The 21,386-nt window shown below is 49.2% G+C and overlaps 1 protein-coding gene across 1 annotated transcript in view; it reads left to right on the plus strand.

Moving 5' to 3' along the window:
- Positions 1-1,317: 1,317 nt before the first annotated feature.
- The window catches only part of LOC138077049 (capZ-interacting protein-like), a 54,108-nt gene continuing 34,039 nt past the window's right edge, over positions 1,318-21,386 (plus strand). The window contains exon 1 of the mRNA XM_068969430.1: positions 1,318-1,486. Coding sequence (XP_068825531.1) covers positions 1,318-1,486 — 169 coding nt within the window. The remainder of the gene's footprint in view (positions 1,487-21,386) is intronic.

Consider the following 21,386-nt stretch of genomic DNA (forward strand, 5'->3'; position numbering starts at 1 on the left):
AGTGCCTTCATAGCAGGGGACTTAGAGGCGCCGCCTGGGCGGCTGTGGGGCTGGCTCTGCGTGGACTCTGCCTTCCTGCCTGGACTTCCCGAGGGAGGGGCGCCTTCCTTCTCACCCCTCTTTGTTTCTGGGAGGAAAAGGGCAGCCACGGCAGGAAACGGTGTCTCTGTGCAGTAAAACATGGGGTAAACTTCCCCGGAACGGAACTGGGGTGTCGGGACCACAGCGGGACTGCCGGCAGTGGGAGCTGGCATGGGGAGGCGAGCCCTAGAACCGGGCAGGCACGGGCTAAGCATCACCAGCCTCACGTGGGCACGGGCCCCTGGGGTGCACCTTGAATACTCTCTGCGGTTGTCCTGAGTCTTGGACACGTCTCTTCCCAGGGACACAGAATGAAGGTCAGGGTGGCAGCGTGGCCAGGCCTGGGATGGAGACCCAGTCCACCACCCGCTCAAGCGGCTGAGGGGTCCCGTCTGTGTCCGGGGTCCCGTCTGTGTCCGGGGTCCCGTCTCTGTCCAGGGTCCCCGGTAACCCAGTCACCACGGGGAGCCCTGGTGGAGGAGAACAGCTCAGGGAAGGAATGGCTGTGGAGCCTGGGCTGAGCATGAACGGGCCACCTCAGTGCTCGCGTCGTCCAGGAGGTCGCGTCACCGTGGAGCCCGGGGAGGCCTCCATCCCTGCTGTGGCCCTGTGCTCAGGAGACACTTCCACCCCTGGACCGGGCTTCACACTCCTTCGGGGAGGGGGCTGGCTGGCCCAGCCTCAGGAGCGCGGCCTTCCTGGGAGCTGGTCGACTTCTGTCCCCAGGACCGGCCTCTCTCAGGTTTAGTTCCCCCTTTCGCCGAGATGGAACCGCAGCCATCGTTTGCCTGGTGTCCCCACCCCAGCACCCCACATGTCACCCCAATCCAGTTTCTAACCTGAGCTGCCCTCTCCAGAGGCCTGGTCCCCATGACAGAGGTCCAGCTCACCAGACGTCCCGTCTATTTCCCAGCTGCTGCTGCTGCTAAGTCACTTGAGTGGTGTCCGACTCTGTGACCCCATAGACGGCAGCCCATCAGGCTCCCCCATCCCTGGGATTCTCCAGGCAAGAACACTGGAGTGGGTTGCCATTTCCTTCTCCAGTGCATGCAAGTGAAAAGTGAAAGTGAAGTCGCTCAGCTGTGTCCGACTCTTAGCGACCCCATGGACTGCAGCCCACCAGGCTCCTCCGTCCATGAGATTTTCCAGGCAAGAGTACTGGAGTGGGGTGCCATTGCCTTCTCCACTCTTCCCCAGCAAATCTCTTGTAACTCTTGAGTTTCACCAGGTCTGGCCATGTACTGCCTTAGGGGTGGACAGACGGGACCCCGCCTGCCCCAGGAGCCCCTGGACACCTCGGTCATGGACAGAAGTGCTACCACTAAGCTGATCCTGGAGCCCTGCCCGGAGCAGTGGATGGGGACTCCGCGTGGGCAGACCAGTGCCCGGGTGGCCTGCTTTTCAGGTCAGCGAAGATCCGTCACCCGCTTCCCATCCACACCCAGAAGGGGGCAGGTGCTGGGTGGGCAACTGCCCCCACGCCTGCTGGGTCGCCTCCACCGGGCCCCTCCCTTACCTGCGGGCCTGCAGCCAGGCCCACTCCTGTGGCTGGGGAGGGATGGGACGCAGCACAGGATCCAGGTTGCTGCCCTGGCTTGTTCATCACTTGACGTCCCTCCTCCAGTCCTCAGGACGTCTGGGTACCACTCCTGCCAGCTGCTGACCAACTTCTGGGGCTCTGATGCCCCGGGAGGCTGCTAGGTGCAGAAAACACCTTCATGGCGACTGAAAATTTAATATGTCATTTCTGAGGTTGATTTTTAAAAGACAATTCATTTTCTTTAATTAAATTCAACTTGTGAATCTTCTAAATTTATTTTGCATGCATCTGGGGACTTCTACCAGTCACTTTGAAGGGGACCTTGGAGTCTGATGAAAAGTGACAGGAACTATCGTGACCAATCCTGTTAACTAAATTCCCTTGGGCATTTAAAACTGTATTTACAAATTTGATTTCTTTGATTTTCCTTCTAAGGAGCTTCAGCTGTATGACCCATGTGCTTTAAAAATCTCCAGTGAGGCTGCTGAAAACAGACCAAGCCTGGACGCTTGGTCTCAGGGTCTGAGGCACATACGGATTCTCTTTACATATCAAGTCCGTTTCTCTTATGCCTTTCAACTTGAATGTACAAGCCTATAAGGAGCAGGGCATTTTATTTTTTTAAATTTTTTCTTTCTACATTCCTTTATTTTTTATTTTTATTTTTTTACAATGTTGTGTTGGTTTTGCCATACATCGACGTGAATCCACCCCGGGCGTACTTGTGTTTGCCATCCTGAACCCCCTTCTGGAGCAGGGCATTTTAAACTAGACTCGGCTCTTCTATTCCTTGTTGTTCAGTAGCTCAGCTGTGTCCGACTCTGCAAGCCCATGGACTGCAGCACAGCAGGCTTCCCTATCCTTCACCATCTTCGGGAGTTTGCTCAAACTCTTGTCCGTTGAGTCGGTGATGCCATCCAACCATCCCATCCTCTGTCGTCCCCTTCACTTGCCCTCAGTCTTTCCCAGCATCACATGTTTTTCTAATGAGTTGGCTCTTCACATCAGGTGGCCAGAATATTGAAGCTTCAGCATGAGTCCTTCCAATGAATATTCAGAGTTGATTTCCTTTAGGATGGACGGGTTGGATCTCCTTGCAGTCCAAGAGACTCTCAAAAGTCTTCTCCAACAGCACAGTTCAAAAGCATCAATTCTTTGGTGCTCAGCCTTTCTTATGGTTCAACTCTCCATACATGACTACTGGAAAAACCATAGCTTTGACTATACAGACCTTTGTTGGCAAAATGATCTCTCTGCTTTTTCACACTGTTTAGGTTTGTTATAGCTTTTCTTTCAAGGAGCAAGCGTCTTTTAATTTCATGGCTGCAGTCACTGTCCATAGTGATTTTGGAGTCCAAGGAAATAAAGTCTCTCACTATTTCCATTTCTTCCTCATCTATTTGCCATGAAGTGATGGGACTGGATGCCATGATCTTTTTTTAATGTTGAACAGTAAGCCAGTTTTTAGCTATTCTATAGGATAAACTAAAAACTGGCTTACTGTAAGCCAGTTTTTAGCTATTCTATGGGATAAAGTGGGCTTCCCTGGTGGCTCAGAGGTTAAAGTGTCTGCCTGGAAAGCAGGAGACCCAGGTTTGATCTCTGGGTTGGGAAGATCCCCTGGAGAAGGAAATGGCAACCCACTCCAGTACTCTTGCCTGGAGAGTCCCATGGAGGGAGGAGCCTGGTAGGCTACAGTCCATGGGGTCGCAAAGAGTCAGACACGACTGAACGACTTCACTTTCTTTCACTTATGGGATAAACTAGAGAAAAAAAAAATCTGTGTTGTGGGAGCTTCTAACGTGCCTCATTCTCTTAAATATTGTAGATTTTAAAGCAAATATACAGACTCTTCCTGAACGTAACAGGAAAGAATTAATACAATGGGTTTGATTTATTTTATCATCTGCCTGTGATTCTAAACTTCCCTAGAGTTAAAAGAGGCTTCTCCACTTCAGAAACGATTTTACCACTCTAAGCAAGTTATCTTGTCACAGTGGGAGAGGATTGGGTCTGGACTTGAGACCAGGGACTATGACATTCCAGATGCGTCTATCAGGCCACTGATGAGACCTCTGGTGAGAGTCACCCTGATGCCTGCTGAAGTGTCTCCCAGGCGTCTGTCTCCCGGGCTGAGCCCTTGAGTTCCCCCAGATCATTTCCCATCCGCCCCTCTGACTAGTCTTCAGTCATCTCCCAGAGGCCCCATCAGTGACCAGATTCAGCTCTCTGTGGCTGAGTAAACTGGCAGGGGGGTGACGGCTGCCAGACCCTCTGATCAGAGTTCCAGGCTGGGACTCTGCCTCTGACTTGGGCATGGGCACTCTTTCCAGTGCTCACACTGACAGGACCTCAGGTTTCACACAGATCTTACAGTTTCATCCACCCTTTGAGGCAGGAACCCAGCTCCACATTCTTCAGGTGGGGAAACTGAACCCAGAGGGAGGAAGGAACTTGCCTGAGGCCCGGGGTGGTGGTGGGGCCAGGCTTCCGAGTGGCTGACCACCGTGCGTGGCTTCAGTGTAGGAGCCCCAGCTTGGGAGCAAGACCCCGATTGTAATCAGGATGGGCACCGCGCTGTTCTGACTGTCCTAGAACCCGTGAAGAGAGGCCCAGTGCCTTCTCCCGGGCTTCGTGCTGCAGATGAGGGCTGGGCCACGTCAGCTGGATCTCAAGTCTTAGAAGCACTGAAGGAGGTGATGTCATTTTCCTCCCCTTCATAACTGCCCACCCCTCCTCCTGTCATGAGAATGTGAGAAGGCCCCATAAAGGGCAGGAACCGTCTTGATCTTGTTTTGATGGAGGCTCCAGTCAGGGATGGGCTTCCCTTGTAGCTCAGCTGGTAAAGAATCCACCTGCAATGCAGGAGACCCCGGTTTGATTCCTGGGTTGGGAAGATCTCCTGGAGAAGGGATAGGCCACCCACTCCAGTATTCTTGGGATTCCCTGGTAGCTCAGTCTACGGTAAAGAAATCTGTCTGCAATGCGGGAAACCTGGGTTCAATCCCTGGGTTGGGAAGATTCCCTGGAGGAGGGCATGGCAACCTGCTCCAGTATTCTTGCTTGGACAATCCCATGGACAGAGGAGCCTGGCAGGCTACAGCCCATAGGGTCACAAAGAGCTGGACACAACTGAGTGACTAAGCACAGCACAACCAGTCAGGGACATTGTTGCAGAGAAGGGTGTACCGGAGTTCCCAAGACCACCTTTCAGTTTGATGACCCTCTAGAGAGACTCAAGGCACAGAAGTTACAGTTTATCACCCCATGGACTGTAGCTGGCCTGGCTCCTCTGTCTGTGGAATTCTCTGGTCAAGAATACTGGAGTGGGTTCAGTTCAGTCGCTCAGTCATGTTTGACTCTTTGTGACCCCATGAACCTTAGCTCACCAGGCCTCCCTGTCCATCACCAACTCCCGGAGTCCACCCAAACCCATGTCTATTGAGTCGGTGATACCATCCAACCATCTCATCCTCTGTTGTCCCCTTCTCCTCCTGCCCTCAATCTTTCCCAGCATCAGGGTCTTTTCAAATGAGTCAGCTCTTTGCATCAGGTAGCCAAAGGATTGGAGTTTCAGCTTCAACATCAGTCCTACCAATGAACACTCAGGATTGATCTCCTTTAGGATGGACTGGCTGGATCTCTTTGCAGTCCAAGGGACTCTCAAGAGTCAATACCACAGTTCAAAAGCATCAATTCTTCTGCGCTCAGCTTTCTTTATAGGCCAACTCTCACATCCATACATGATCACTGGAAAAACTATAGCCCCTTGACTAGACGGACCTTTGTTGACAAAGTAATATCTCTGCTTTTTAATATGCTATCTAGGTGGTCATAACTTTCCTTGGAGTTAGTGTCTTAATTTCATGGCTGTAGCCATTCCCTTCTCCAGGGGATATTCCTGACCCAGGGACTGAACCCAGGTCTCCCGCATTGCAGGCAGATTCTTCAGCATCTGAGTCACCAGGGAAGCCGGTATTACAGTGAGAGGATGCAGATGAGGATCAGCAAGAGAGAGGACACACGAGAGGAGCCCAGGGGAGAGCAGGCTGAGCTCATGAGGTCCTGTCTTGTGGACGATGCTAAGCTCTGACAATGGCATGTGATGACCCATGTGGGTCACTGCCAACCAGGGCAGCTCACAGGCCTCTGTGTCCAGAGTTTTACTGGTCAGTTGTATAGGCATAGGGCAGCTACACTGGTGACCTGAACTACTCAGACCCCAGCCCCTTCCCCCGCCAGGCCAGACTGAGGTCCTCAGCCCACAGCTCCGTCATCACTCACAGCATAAGCAGGAATACCAAGCAGGGCCTGGGTCCCTGGGTGCACACAAAGCCTCATCAGGTGGACATTCCTCAGTTTAGTTCAGTTCAGTCGCTCAGTCACATCCAACTCTTTGCAACCCCACAGACTGCAGCATGCCTGGCTTCCCTGTCCATCACCAGCTCCCTGAACTTGCTCAAACTCATGTCCATTAAGTCGATGATGCCATCCAACCATCTCATCCTCTGTCGTCCCCTTCTCCTGCCTTCAATCTTTCTCAGCATTGGGGTCTTTTCCAAAGAGTCAGTTCACATCAGGTGGCCGAAGTATTGGAACTTCAGCTTCAGCATCAGTCCCTCCAATGAATATTCAGGGTTGATTTCCTTTAGGATTGACTGGTTGGATCTCCTTGCAGTCCAAGGGACTCTCAAGAGTCTTCTCCAACACCACAGTTCAAAAGCATCAATTCTTTGGCACTCAGCTTTCTTTGTGGTCCAACTCTCAAATCCATACATAACTGCTGGGAAAACCATAGCTTTGACTATGGACATTCCTAGGACCCTGCTGGAACTGGAATGTGTGGGATTCAACACCCTAGACCCACTGAGCCTCTCCTGCACAGGGGCGGTGGGGGGGTGGGTGCAGAAGGGGATGGCTGTCAGAAGTCATCGAGGGCCCCTCTGAGAGCCGAATCTGGCTAAAGAGATGCCCAGGCTGCCAGGAGACTGGCCCCTCTCTGCCCCAGCTCTGATTTCCTTACAGAGCAGAGAGGTCACCCCATGACCCAGGCAGAGCTGGGCTAAGAGGGTGGGGGCAGCCTCAGCTCAAAGCCCCAGACCTGGCCATGTGTAACAGCCAGCACTAGGGGGATGGGGTGATCAGAGTACCCAGGGGAAGACATTCCCTCTGTCATTTTGGGCAGCACTGTATTTTACACATCTCTCCAAGTGTTTATAAATATGTTTTAGAACGTTGTTGAAATTGCCATCATCTCAGTGAAATACACATGCTGGTAATCATGGGGACTGGGGTGTTTCAGCCCAGGGTAGAAACCACAGCAGGCGGACTCAAGGTTTAATGGTTATCCTGGGGTTTGATTCCAGGTGGAATCAATCAGATTGAAGATCTTCACAGTATTTTCCATCCTCCTGCAGAGCGTCTGTCCAGTTTCACAACCTTTGAAGCCCCGGGCCAGTCCCCTGAGGCCACAGGCAGGAGTTCCCCAGGCAGAAGACCTGTCTACCTGGGGCCAGAGTCCTGCACACGGCACAGCCAGGCTTCCTTCCCGGTGGCCCAATGCTGTTGGGTGTCTTTTTCACCAAGTTGTTGCCAGGAAGCCCAAGTATTGCAAAGCTGACCAGCTAACTCCAGCCTTCTCTCTGTGGATTTTGTGATTAAAGAAAAAAGAGAGGGAGAATGAGAAACAACAACCAAACCCCAAGGGACTAAGACACAGAGAAAAAAATATATATAATTAGCATGCAGAATTTTCAGTGGAAAATTACCCCCAAATCGTCGACAAGTTCTCCACAGATTGTGGAGCCCTGAATATAACCACCTGGTACAAGTTACAACTAGCTCATCACATCCATGCCAGGTAAGGCGAGAGGACAGCCCTGCAGGGTGACTCTGAGTTTGGGTGCCACATCTATGCTAAGGTGTGATGTTGAGGTCTCTCCACCCTGTAACAGGAGATGGAGGCAACGTGGGGCAGAGAAGGCAGGGGACAGGGAACATGACAGAGGGCCAGCAGGGAGCACACCCCCAGGAAGCAAGGACTGTGATCCTGGGAGGAGACAGGGGCCTGGGAACGGCCAGCATCTGGTCTGAGTGTTCAGGTCTGGGCATGCGTGCATTCTTGGCATGAGCTTAGCTGGGGTTGGCAGCCTTAGAAGAAATGTTGTGTGAAAATGATCTCAGAATATTTGGGAAATGCAGATAGGACCCCACACCTCCTTCCTGTAGCCTTGCCCTCCCCTTCCAGTGCAATCCAGAAAGTTCTATGACCTCATATGTGCTGTGGCCACGGCGGCCAAGCTGAGGGAGGGCCAGCCTGCCGGGTGCTCACCATCAGCGACCCTTGGTGGTCCTTGGGGCCGGTGGGGGCACTGGCAGCCCCTCCCACTGTGAAGCCCTCGTACAGGCACCAGGGGGAGTGTGAACTTGAACCAGAGCGCATGGCAGGAAGCCTGGCTGTGCTGGAGGTGGGCCAGCGGGCACGTGGCAGGAAGCCTTTCCTGAGAGTGGGTCTGGGGTGGCACACTGGCGGCACCTGTGCGGGGCTCCCTGGGGAAGAGTCCGGCAGTACATGGAGACCCAGAGCAGGGTCTCAGTTTTACATATAGACCTTCTTTTTTGAATATTCTTTTCCATTATGGTTTATCCCAGGAAATTGGATACAGTTCCTTTCGTGTTACAGGCTTCCCAAGTGACACAGCGGTGAAGAACTACCTGCCAATGCAAGAGACGCAGGCTTGATCCCTGGGTCGGGAAGATCCCCTGGAGGAGGAAATGGCAACCCATTCCAGGATTCTTGCCTGGGAAAGCCCAGGGACAGAGGAGCCTGGTGGGCTGCAGTCCACGTGGGTAGCAAAGAGTCAGACACGACTAAGCGCTCATCCCCTGTGCATTACAGAGGGGCCTTGCTGCTTATCCATCCTATATGGAACAGTTTGCACCTCCCAGCCGCAAACTCTCAGTCTGTCCCTTCCTGTCCACGTCCACCTTGGCCTGTATCTTTGAATTCAGAGGGACTCTGACTCGGCCCGATCTAGACAGTCTCCTCTGGCAGGTGGGAGGAACCTTGCAAACAGGAGCCGGTTGTCCTGGTTTCTGGTCTTTATCCCTCATTCTCTCAGCAGGTGCTTCTGAGATAGTGCAGTCTGCTGACCCACATCCTGGCCTCTGCCCGCGCTTATACCTGCTCTGCCTCCAACACCTGCTCTCAGGTGAGACCACACGCAGGACTGGAGGTGGGCACCTCCATGTGAGCCCTGGGCATCCGGGATGTGGGCTCCAGAGGCTGGGGGGAGGGGCTGACACTCCCCCTCCCCAACCACCCCGACCCGTCCAGCTGTGGCAGAGAAAAGGGGCATTTTCTGCTTTGTTGATCCTTTTGAAGGACGTGTCGCCCAGAGATGGCTTTTGCCCAAGACATTAAAGGACAAAGGCAGGCAAACACATCAGCGGCCTCGCTGGCCAGGGGCCACGCTGCGGTCAGGATTGGGGAGCTGCTGCAGCCACAGCTGTGGGAAACAACGCCAGCTGGAGGTCTGGCTTCCATTTGTGGCTGACTCTGGACCCAGCCTCCCAGAGAAACTGGCTTCATAAGGACTGGCCCCTTCCTGCCTCCAGTTTCTGCAGATGCGAAGATAATCGTGGCCCATGGGCACTCAGAGCTTCACCAGGCACTAAAACCTCTGCACTTGTGATCTTCTTTAGTCCTCATAACAACCCACCAAGATCAAGGCGGCTCTTCCGGGTATTCTTTCAGGAGCTAAGTCCCGCCCAAGGCCCTGGTGGGTCAGCACAGACCCCCAGCTGCTCCCTCGCTGGGCTGTTCACAGGACTCAGAGAACAGGAGCTAGAAATATGGAAGGTGGTACACTCCTGTCCTGTGGCTGAAACACACCAGCACAAACTTGGCGGTTTAAAACTACACAAATCGATCATCATACATGTCAGGGCTTAAATCTCTGACGTGAGTCTCACTGGGCTCAAATCAGGGTGTGGGCAGGCTGGCCCTTCTGGGACACTCCAGGGGAAGATTCATCTTTGCAACTCAAGGGGTGCCTCAGTTCTTGGCTTGTGGCTCTTCCTCCATCTGCAGGGGCAGGATGGTAGGTCATGGCCTCCTCATGTCCCATCACTCTGAGTCTCTCTGCCGCCTCCCTCTGCCAGGTTTTCAGATCTGGTTGATTATTCTGGGTCCACCCTGATAATCCAGAATAAGCTCCCTATTTTAAGGCCTGCTGATTACCAACTTCAGTTCCATCTGCTCCCCTTAATCCTTCATGCGTGTAAAATAATACATTCGCGAATTCCAGGATGGGGACCTGGAGAGGCATGGCGGGATCTATGTCTCCACGGTCACCTTCCCCTCTGTCGCTTGGACTGACCGCCCCCTCCAAGGTCCAGTCTCTACCTGCAGATTAGCTTTTGAGAGCTGAGTGTTACGAAACAGTTGTTATTAGAAGGAGATATAAATGCACAATGAAATATATTAAAAAACAGAGGAAACAAATGCTCAAAGCTCATCACTTCCTCAAGTCAGACAGAGGAGTAACATTGTATGACATCCCCTATATGTGGACTCGAAAAAGAAATGATGCAATTGGACAGAAAGAAACCCACAGACTTAGAGAATGAATTTGTCTGTCTGGGGTGGGGGTGGGGGACAGGGAAGGGATAGTTAGGGAATTTGAGATGGACGTGTACACACTGCTAGGTTTAAAATGGATAACCAACAAGGACCTACTGTCTAGCACAGGGAACTCTGCTCAGTGTACTAGGGCAGCCTGGATGGGAGGGGAGTTTGGGAGAGAATGGCTACATGTGTTTGTGTGGCTGAGTCCCTTTGCTGTCCATCTGAAACTATCACAACCTTGATAATTGGCTGTACCCCACTATAAAATAAAAAGTTTAAAGGAAAAAGGCTCATCACTTCCTCATCCTTTTACTGCAGGTTGCTGTCATCTCTGCCTTTCTGGTTATTGACCTCTGTTGCCTCTGAGGGGCAGAAGTCCTAGCTATTCCCCGGTTCCCCGCAGCCCCTCACTCCTGCACAACGCTCTTGACTCTGTCTTCAGGGACATCATGGCAGCAGCTTGAAACTGGCCACGGGGGCAGTGTTTACATCCCAGAATTCAGCAGAGGCTACAGATCAGGCTTGATATATTTTGCGTTGATGGTTTAATCTTTAGAAAGTGCTGGAGAAAAGATTAGTAATGCAGATTGACCTAAAGGTAGGTCGTGCTTGTGACTATTACATTGTGAATAGCGTAGAAAATTGTCCCATCAGAGCTGAACTGCAACTCCAAATTGGCTACAGATGCAAGATTTTGACAAGAAATGAGGACTCCCCTGCTGGTCCAGTGGTTGGGACACCATGCTTCCAATGCAGGGGGCAGGGATTTGATCCCTGATCGGGAAAGTTCTAAATGCCCTGTGGTCAAAATAAAGTTATTAGAAAAAAAAAAAAAAGGCAAAAATCAACCAAAACATTCTGAGTGAATCATGGCCACAGGGACTTCATAACAAAAAGTACTTTCTCTTTTGTTATTATGTGTAAACGGCATACTGTACTTTCTTAATCTCAGGAAAATGGAGACTAAACTGACATCTGTATGCTGGCCCATGCTTCTCTCTGCAGACAGCTGGTTGTTAATCACTTACCAGCACATCCCCACCTACTCCTCCCCCCCACAGACTCTCCTGCCAGTCCCGCTGCTTCGTGCCCTTGTCCTCTGAACCTCTTACACTTTCCAGAATCCTCAGTGTGGCATGACCCCTTCCCACTCTGCCTGTCCCATTGTCCAGCTGGCCCTGCAGGTACCACGCCGGAGCCAACTTCCTGGCCCTGGGTGGGGTGGAGTGCCCATCCTGGGTGCTTACTGCCCCCCACCCCTGGCCTCTCCCATCTCAGCTCACAGTGCCCCCCACCTTCTACCCCCGACTCGGAACCCAGCCACTTCTCTCTCTGCCACCGGCCCTGGCTGTGCAGAGCCCAAAACCACCCCAACATAGCTGGTGCTCGACAAACATCCCTGGAAGGAGCTGGGACTGTTTTCAATGGGCAAGGCCTTTGAGTCTCTCCGAGGACCCAGGAGGAAGCCCTGCTATTGACAGCTGTGGAGGGAGCCAGTTCCTAGCTTATGAGGCTCTCCAGGGCATGTCAAGGGGATGAGAGAATGGCCCCCTACTCCATCCCCTTGAGTTTGGACGGAGCCCCTCCCTTTTCCGCCTCCACACCTAACATCCCCGACAAAGGGCTTCTGGATGCAAACCCGCAGGGGTTGGGGATCTAGGGATCTAGGGATCTGTTGGGGGTCTAGACCGGATTAGTGGCCTCTTGGGGGATCCTGGGGGCTGAGATCCTGGGTCGGATGTGCTCAGAGGATCAGCAGGAGCAAAAGTGAGGTGGTTAATGAGGAAACTGCTCCCAGAGGCCCTGGTGAGACGGGGAGGCAGGGGGACTGTCTGGGTGGGGGGCTCTCCCCACTGCCCCACCTCCCTACTTGCCCACCCCCACCAGGCACATGGTGGAGGCGCTGATGAAGGCTGCAGGCCTCACCTGCCTCACATGTTTGTGTAGTTACTGATGGGCAGGGTGATGGGTGGAGGTGGGGGAGAGACCACATGGAATCCCAGGAGAGGTGCCAAGTCGGGCGGTGTGCCTTGGCTGTGCTGGCGGGCACCCTGCCTGCTGGCCTGGGGCCTTCTTTATGTGCAGGTCCACGTGGACGACTCTCAGGATCACTCATGTTGCAGATGGAATACTGAACGTTTGTCCCTGATGAACGTCAGCACCACGATGGCCTCCCAGACACAGGCTGGAACAAAATACCACGGAGTACTCTCTGACCGTGATATTCAAACACGGGGTGCCATTTGCAAGTCCCTGGCCTGGCTTGAACTGTGGGCCCGCAACATCCTCTGTGCTCGTCACTCACTGGGGGGCTCCTCTACTGTCCCTACCTGATCCCCAGGGGGACACACCCACCTGGGAAGGGCGGGGTGGGAGGGCAGGACCACTGGGTCCCTGAGGCCCCTCCCAGCTGTGGGCCTTCATGCTGTCTGTCTGTCCTGTCAGGAAGCAGCTGTGAAATGCCATTGGGCATCGAGGCAGGTGGTGAGTCAGGGAACCAATTAAGAGCAGGACATGCGGCCTCTTTCTGGACTTGTGAAGTGGTGGGGAAGCAGCTTTCCTCCAGGAAGGCCTGCTGACCTGGGGTAGACAGCAGGGAGAGATGGGAGACATGCAGACAAGGAGACGGCAGAAGGACAGGCCTCCAGGCGGATGGCTCCAGCGCTGCTGGCTGCAGGATTCCCTGAGATGCCCTCGTACATCTCAGGGTATGGCCGAGTGCCTGTGGCCACAAGGGATATGAATACATTCTCTTATGGTGCAAAGAAGCTAAACTCAGGATGATAAGCAGTGGCAAGAAGGATGTTCCGAGAAGCTCCGACAGGGAACAGAGCCAGGTTTCACCATGACTGCAAACATAGTTAGAATCACTTCCAATCAGATGTGATGGGCTTGAGGTAGCAGCAGCTCACAGGCAAATGTTAACCGACTTGTTTGCTTATTCAGCAGGTTACACGCTCACACACACATGTACACACGCACACACACAAAGGTGCATGCTTGTGGCCACCCCCAGTGGCCGGGACACATCAGTTTACCTGCGACCCTGCTCACAAGGCTGCTCCTATTTGTATAAACAGTACCAAACGTAGCCCCTTTCAGTTTTCAAAATACTTGTGGTCCTAATCTCCTCACACCAAGGTCTCAGGAGGAAGTTTCTATTTTTCTCATTTGCTTTTCAGATGAGAAAATAAAGACTCAGGAGACTCCTGTGAAAAGGGAACAGGGTAGGAAGAAGAGATGTGGGGAGGGGCAGGGTGGGCACAGAGAGGAGAGGGAAGAGGAGATGGGAGGGGGGAAGCAAGGAGGGGTGGGGCGAAAGGGGAGGGGCAGCGAGGAGGGGGAGCTCCCCGAAGGTGGCACCCTGCAAGTGGCCTTGAGCTGAGGTGGGTGGGTTCAGGAGGCTGGGCTAGATGGAGGGGCTGATGGGGGGCAGTCCCCAAACCTGCTTTGGTTCTGAGAAGCTGAGTATGTGGGGCTGAATCAATGAGGAATTGCCTAGCAGTTCACACTGCGAGGAGTCTGTGTGTGGGTGTCCCGTCTTCTTATATAAACAGGAAGCATACCCTACACAAGTTCAAGAGGATGATCACACACACCTTGGGTCATTAAACACAAGTGGAATCAGTTCAGTTCAGTCATTCAGTCGTGCCCTACTCTGCGACCCCCTGGACTGCAGCATGCCAGGCCTCCCTGTTCAACACCAATTCCTGGAGTTTACTCAAACTCATGTCCATTGAGTCAGTAATGCCATCCAACCAATCTCATCCTCTGTCGTTCCCTTCTCTCGTCTTCAATCTTTCCCAGCATCAGGGTCTTTTCCAATGAGTCAGTTCTTCGCATCAGGGGGCCAAAGTACTGGAGTTTCAGCTTTAGCATCATTCCTTCCAATGAACACCCAGGACTGATTTCCTTTAGGATGGACTGGTTGGATCTACTTGCAGTCCAAGGGACTCTCACGAGTCTTCTCCAACACCACAGTTCAAAAGCATCCATTCTTTGGCACTCAGCTTTCTTTATAGTCCAACTCTCACATCCATACATGACCACTGGAAAAACCATAGCCTTGACTAGATGGATCTTTGTTGGCATAGTAATGTTTGCTTTTTAATATGCTATCTAGGCTAGTCACAACTTTTCTTCCAAGGAGTAAGCATCTTTTAATTTCATGGTTGCAATCACCAACTGCATTTTTTTGAGCCCCCCCAAAAAAGTTTGCCACTGTTTCCAGTGCTTCCCCATCTATTTCCCGTGAAGTGATGGAACCAGATGCCATGATCTTAGTTTTCTGAATATTGAGCTTTAAGCTAACTTTTTCACTCTCCTCTTTCACTTTCATCAAGGGGCTCATTAGTTCTTCTTTACTTTCTGCCATAAGGGTGGTGTCATCTGGATATCTGAGGTGATTGATATTTCTCCCGGCAATCTTGATTCCAGCTTGTGTTTCTTCCAGTCCAGCGTTTCTCATGATGTACTCTGCATAGAAGTTAAATAAGCAGGGTGACAGTATACAGCCTTGACGTACTCCTTTTCCTATTTGGAACCAGTCTGTTGTTCCCTGTCCAGTTCTAACTGTTGCTTCCTGGCCTGCATACAGATTTCTCAATAGGCAGGTCAGGTGGTCTGGTATTTCCATCTCTTTCAGAATTTTCCACAGTTGATTGTGATCCACACAGTCAAAGGCTTTGGCATAGTCAATAAAGCAGAAATAGATGTTTTCCTGGAACTCTCTTGCTTTTTCTATGATCCAGTGGATGTTGGCAGTTTGATCTCTGGTTCCTCTGCCTTTTCTAAAACCAGCTTGAACATCAGAGAGTTCACGGTTCACACATTGTTGAAGCCTGACTTGGAGAATTTTGAGCATTACTTTACTAGTGCGTGAGATGAGTGCAATTGTGCAGCAGTTTGAGCATTCTTTGGCATTGCCTTTCTTTGGGATTGGAATGAAAACTGACCTTTTCCAGTCCTGTGGCCACTGATGAGTTTTCCAAATTTGCTGGCATATTGAGTGCAGCACTTTGACAACATCATCTTCCAGGATTTGAAATAGCTCCACTGGAATTCCATCACCTCCACTAGCTTTGTTCGTAGTGATGTTTCCTAAGGCCCACTTGACTTCCCATTCCAGGTTGTCTGGCTCTAGGTGAGTGATCACACCATCATGATTATCTGGGTCATGAAGATCCCTTTTGTACTGTTCCTCTGTGTATTCTTGCCACCTCTGCTTAATATCTTCTGCTTCTGTTAGGTCCCTACCATTTCTGTCCTTTATCGAGCCCATCTTTGCATGAAATGTTCCTTTGGTATCTCTAATTTTCTTGAAGAGATCTCTAGTCTTTCCCATTTTATTGTTTTCCTCTATTTCTTTGCACTGATCACTGAGGAAGGCTTTCTTATCTCTCCTTGCTATTCTTTGGAATTCTGAGTTCAAATGGGTATATCTTTCCTTTTCTCCTTTGCTTTTCACTTCTCTTCTTTTCACAGCTATTTGTAAGGCCTCCTCAGAGAGCCATTTTGCTTTTTTGCATTTCTTTTTCTTGGGGATGGTCTTGATCCCTGTCTCCTGTATAACGTCATGAACCTCCATCCATAGTTCATCAGACACTCTGTCTGTCAGATCTAGTCCCTTAATCTATTTCTCCCTTCCACTGTATAATCATAAGGATTTGATTTAGGTCATACCTGAATGGCCTAGTGGTTTTCCCTACTTTCTTCAATTTCAGTCTGAATTTGGCAATAAGGAGTTCATGATCTGAGCCACAGTCAGTTCCTGGTCTTTTTTTTGCTGACTCTATAGAGCTTTTCCACCTTTGGCTGCAAAGAATATAATCTATTGATTTCGATGTTGACCATCTGGTGATGTCCATGTGTAGAGTCTTCTCTTGTGTTGTTGAAAGAGGGTGTTTGCTATGACCAGTGCGTTCTCTTGGCAAAACTCTATTAGCCTTTGCCCTGCTTCATTCTGTACTCCAAGGCCAAATTTGCCTGTTACTCCAGGTGTTTCTTGACTTCCTACTTTTGCATTCCAGTCCCCTATAATGAAAAGGACATCTTTTTTGGGGTGTTGGTTCTAAAAGGTCTTGTAGGTCTTTTAGAAGTGGAATAAGCTCAACAATTAAAAATGCAATTCTGTGCCTTATCCAGGGGGCACTTCTAACCCAGAAGATAGGTGTGAAGACAGGTAGGTTATGTGGGGCCAGATGGGTTTAAGTAGAAAAGCATTGAGCAAGACCAAGAAGGGCTCTTTTGATGAATGAAGAATGCGGTTCACAACCAACAAGTCCCAGGCATGAACACACAGGACAGGTTTCAACATGTACAGAGTAAGAATTACAGGAGATACCCTGACATACACATAGGATCATAGTGCTAATAGCCGACTTAAGAAAATACCTGCTGTGGTTAATTTTTTACCCTTTTTTGGTATTTTGCCCAATATTTTACTATGAAAAAGTTCCAAACACACAGAAAAATTGAAAGAATTACGCATTGAACACTCATATAGCCCTTAGATCAGGGGTCAGCCACCTGTGGTCCGTGGGCCCCACCTCACCACTGCCGGTTTTTGTAGGACCTGTGAGCTAAAAATACCTGTCTTTATGTTCCTTTTTTTAAAATTGGTTTATCTATTTTAATTGGAGGATAATTACAATATTTTTTGCTGTCTTTATATTCTTAAATGGTGAAAAAGCACTCAAAAGAGGAAAAATATCTTGTGACACATGAAAGTCATGTGAAATTGAAATTTCAGCATCCCTAAATAAAGCTGTATGGAAACACAAGCTCAGGCATTTCTATGGTGGATCTCTTGCACCAGTGAATGAGCTGAATGGATGGATCAGATAGTATTTAAAGTCTAAAGCATTTACTCTTTGACCCTCTACAGAAAAAAGTTTATCCACCCTTGCCCTATATCCTAAAGTTAATATTTTTCTATAATTGCTTTATCATACATCTGTCTATTCCTCCATCCGTTAATCCAGACTGTTTTGGAATCACCTTGACATTTTAGATAGCAACATATTTCACGGTTTAAATGATTCAGTATGCATATCATTAATTAGAGTTCATTACAGTAAGTCCCCAACATATGAACAAGTTCCGGTCTGAGAGCAGGTTCGTAAGTCCAACAACGTTAGCCTAGCTATCCAACTAACACAGTCAACAAGATAGCACCGTGCCTGTGCTAAGTGGCTTCAGTTATGTCTGACTCTTTGTGATCAGGCTTCTCTGTCCATGGGATTCTTTCTACTGGCCAAACTCTTGGACTTCTCTGCCCACTGAAGCCAAATACAAAAAAAAAAAAAGAAAAAAAACAAGACAGAGTTTGAAGGAAATAAAAAGGTGGCTTTGATAGCCAACAGAGATAGAAACACAGTAGGCTCGCCCTTCAAGAACTGTGCCCCTCTTCCATGAGGGGTCTAGGGGCATATATAAGGCAAGGACTTGCAGCCAGGAGTCAGTGATGAGGAACAAAGATGGTAGGAACTTGATTTCTTCCTCTTGCATTGCTTCAAAGACAGTCATAAACTGGCATCAGTAACCCAGTGATTGAGTCTGACAGTTCTGTTGCTCTGCAGCCTTCTTTCCTTCTTTCTGATATGTAACTACAAGGGGAAGGGTGTGGTAAGGATAAATACCAGACAGGGAATGTATTTAGCTTAGAATCAAAGGAAAAAAAATGTGACGAGTAGTTCCTGCAGAGTTAGGGGGCAGAAAAACAAACTTAGTTACAAACATGCAGAGTTAAGAGCAGTTAAAGTAAAAAAAAAATAAATAAATAAAATAGGAATGTTCAGGCCTGCTCATTGTTCTATTTATCTTCTTTGTTCTCAGGGAAGGAAAAGAGAAAAACTCATTCCTCTTTTTTCCTTTTCATGGTAAAATTCTCCAGGCAAGAATACTGGAGTGGGTCGCCATGCCCTCCTCCAGGGGAACTTCCCAACTTAGGGGTCAAACTCATGTCTCTTATGTTTCCTGCATTGGCAGGAGGTTCTTTACCACTAGTGGCACCTGGGAAGCACTATAGTACTGTACTATAATAGGTTTATAATACTTTTCACACAGATAATTATAAAAAACACAAAAAATAAAGAAAACAGTGTTAATCTTAGAGTATAGTGCATTAGGTCCGTCTAGTCAAAGCTATGATTTTTCCAGTAGTCGTGTATGGTTTTGAGAGTTGGACTATAAAGAAAGCTGAGCACCGAAGAATTGATGCCTTAGAACTGTGGTGTTGGAGAAGACTCTTGAGAGTCCCTTGGACTGCAAGGAGATCCAACCAGTCAATCCTAAAGGAAATCAGTCCTGGATATTCATTGGAAGGACTGAAGCTCCAATCCTTTAGCCACCTGATGTGAAGAGCTGACTCATTGGAAAAGACCCTGGTGCAGGGAAAGATTGAAGACAGGAGGAAAAGGGGATGACAGAGGATGAGATGGTGGTATGGCATTCCTGGCTTGATGGATGTGAGTTTGAGCAAGCTCTGGGAGTTGGTGAAGTACAGGGAAGCCTGGCGTGCTGCAGTTCAGTTCAGTTCAGTCGCTCAGTTGTGTCCGACTCTTTGCGACCCCATGAATCACAGCACGCCAGGCCTCCCTGTCCATCTCCAACTCCCGGAGTTCACGCAGACTCACGTCCATCAAGTCAGTGATGCCATCCAGCCATCTCATCCTCTGTCTTCCCCTTCTCCTCTTGCCCCCAGTCCCTCCCAGCATCAGGGTCTTTTCCAATGAGTCAACTCTTCACATGAGGTGGCCAGAGTACTGGAGTTTCAGCTTTAGCATCATTCCTTCCAAGGAAATCCCAGGGCTGATCTCCTTCAGAATGGACTGGTTGGATCTCCTTGCAGTCCAAGGGACTCTCAAGAGTCTTCTCCAACACCACAGTTCAAAAGCATCAGTTCTTCTGCGCTCAGCCTTCTTCACAGTTCAACTCTCACATCCATACATGACCACAGGAAAAACCATAGCCTTGACTAGACAGACCTTAATCGGCAAAGTAATGTCTCTGCTTTTGAATATGCTGTCTAGGTTGGTCATAACTTTTCTTCCAAGGAGTAAGCGTCTTTTAATTTCATGGCTGCAGTCACCATCTGCAGTGATTTTGGAGTCCCCCAAAATAAAGTCTGACACTGTTTCCACTGTTTCCCGATCTATTTCCCATGAAGCGATGGGACCGGATGCCATGATCTTCATTTTCTGAATGTTGAGCTTTAAGCCAACTTTTTCACTCTCCACTTACACTTTCATCAAGAGGCTTTTTAGTTCCTCTTCACTTTCTGCCATAAGGGTGGTGTCATCTGAATATCAGAGGTTATTGATATTTCTCCCAGCAATCTTGATTCCAGCTTGTGTTTCTTCCAGTCCAGCATTTCTTATGATGTACTCTGCATATAAGTTAAATAAGCAGGGTGACAATGTACAGTCTTGACATACTCCTTTTCCTATTTGGAACCAGTCTGTTGTTCCATGTCTAGTGATGCAGTTCATGGGGTCGCAAAGAGTGGAACATGACTGAGTGCCTGAACTGAACTGAGAGCACTTTGAAAAGTACAGTAGTCCAGTACAACAGCTGACATACAGGGGCTGGTTTTGGGTGAACAGACAAGAAGAGTTACTGACTAGAGGAAGGAGATTGGAGATGGTAGAACTGAAGGATCATTGGAGATAGGAGATGAAGGGCAAGCTACAGTGTTACTCATGCCAGACTCTGATGGGAAAGCATGTTCATGTCTTTGAAAGTTTGCAACTTGAAGGTGCCGGGGTCCAGCCCCGGTGGATCCAGGGTGATTCGAAGGGGAGACGGATAGGTGAGGAAAAAACTTATTTTTTTTATTAATATAAGATTAGATTAAGAAGAAATAGTATAGTGGGAAAATTAAGTGGAGAAATGAGGCTGAATAACTTGGTATACGTGGAAAGCCAATAAAGTTCCAGACAAGGAAATTGCACCATCTACGTTAAGCCACCGGCGTCTGTTTGAATATCGGAGAGTGCCCCGCCTTAGGCTCTCTCTTACGGATCTTAGAAGCCAGGACAAGTAAGTAAACATGGTGAGCCTCCACGCCCCAGATGGGAATTCAGCCAAAAAAGGGAGAAAAGAACGACATGGGGAAGCCCAGCATCGGTGCAAGACTACAAAAACTACTTTTCAAAATCAGCTTATATACCCCAAGTTGTACATAATGGAATATGCAGAGTTATGCAGGGGCAGTAGTCCTGACCCTCATTGAGACAAGGCTTTCTTTTTGCATACCCTCCCGTATACAAAAGGTCTCAGATGGTTTACATTATCTTCTGGCCAAGAGGCTTGTTAACATTTTTATGGCTCTCTTCCTGGATAATTGTCTATCAACCAGAAAACTCCTTTTCCCTAGAAGTGTTTTTTCTTTACTCTGCATCACCCTCAAAGTACTAAATAAAGTTACATTCCTGTAGAACAAAGGTGCAGTGGGTTATAACAAAGAAAGTACTTCACTCAAAGATCTAATGTTGCTAATACCAGGTCTATTACTTGTTTTTCTATATACCAACTATATCTACAAATAAAAGATGTGAAAATTTGGCAGCAAGTATTGGCTCAACAAATGAAGCCTTTAATCAGTCCTATTCTAATGATTTTGACTCCTCGGAAGCCCCTACATTCCTAGGATGTTTTAAGCTTCCTGTGCCTCCTGCGGTCAGGAGGCCTCAAACAATCACACGTGCAGCTGTACGAGTCCTGCAGGCAGGCTAGAAAGCCATCAGAGGGGTTTTTGAATTGAAACACCCTTTCAAATGCAGAAGACTAAAGCCTTGAGATGACTTTTTCCAGAGTGTGTCAGGAGAGTGGAAAAGTACAATACAATAAGGCAGGCATATTCTTATTTTTTGGGGGAGGTACATGCTCAGGAAATACCAGGGGGAAAACCTGAGATCTGACTCGACCTTGCACATCAGATCTCTGCCGCATGACCTTGTCACGGGTGGGATTCCTCACGCTGGCTCCCGGCATGAAGGCTCATAGGTATGGGACTTACTGTATTAGTTTATGGGTTTTTTTTTTTTGATAAAATTTATAAGCAGCAAAATATATCAAATTTAAGCCTAACCCAAACTTCTATCAAAATAGAGAAAATTCCAGACCCATGGTTGC

Source organism: Capricornis sumatraensis, chromosome 1 (genome assembly GCF_032405125.1).
Source record: "Capricornis sumatraensis isolate serow.1 chromosome 1, serow.2, whole genome shotgun sequence".
Taxonomy (NCBI): domain Eukaryota; kingdom Metazoa; phylum Chordata; class Mammalia; order Artiodactyla; family Bovidae; genus Capricornis; species Capricornis sumatraensis.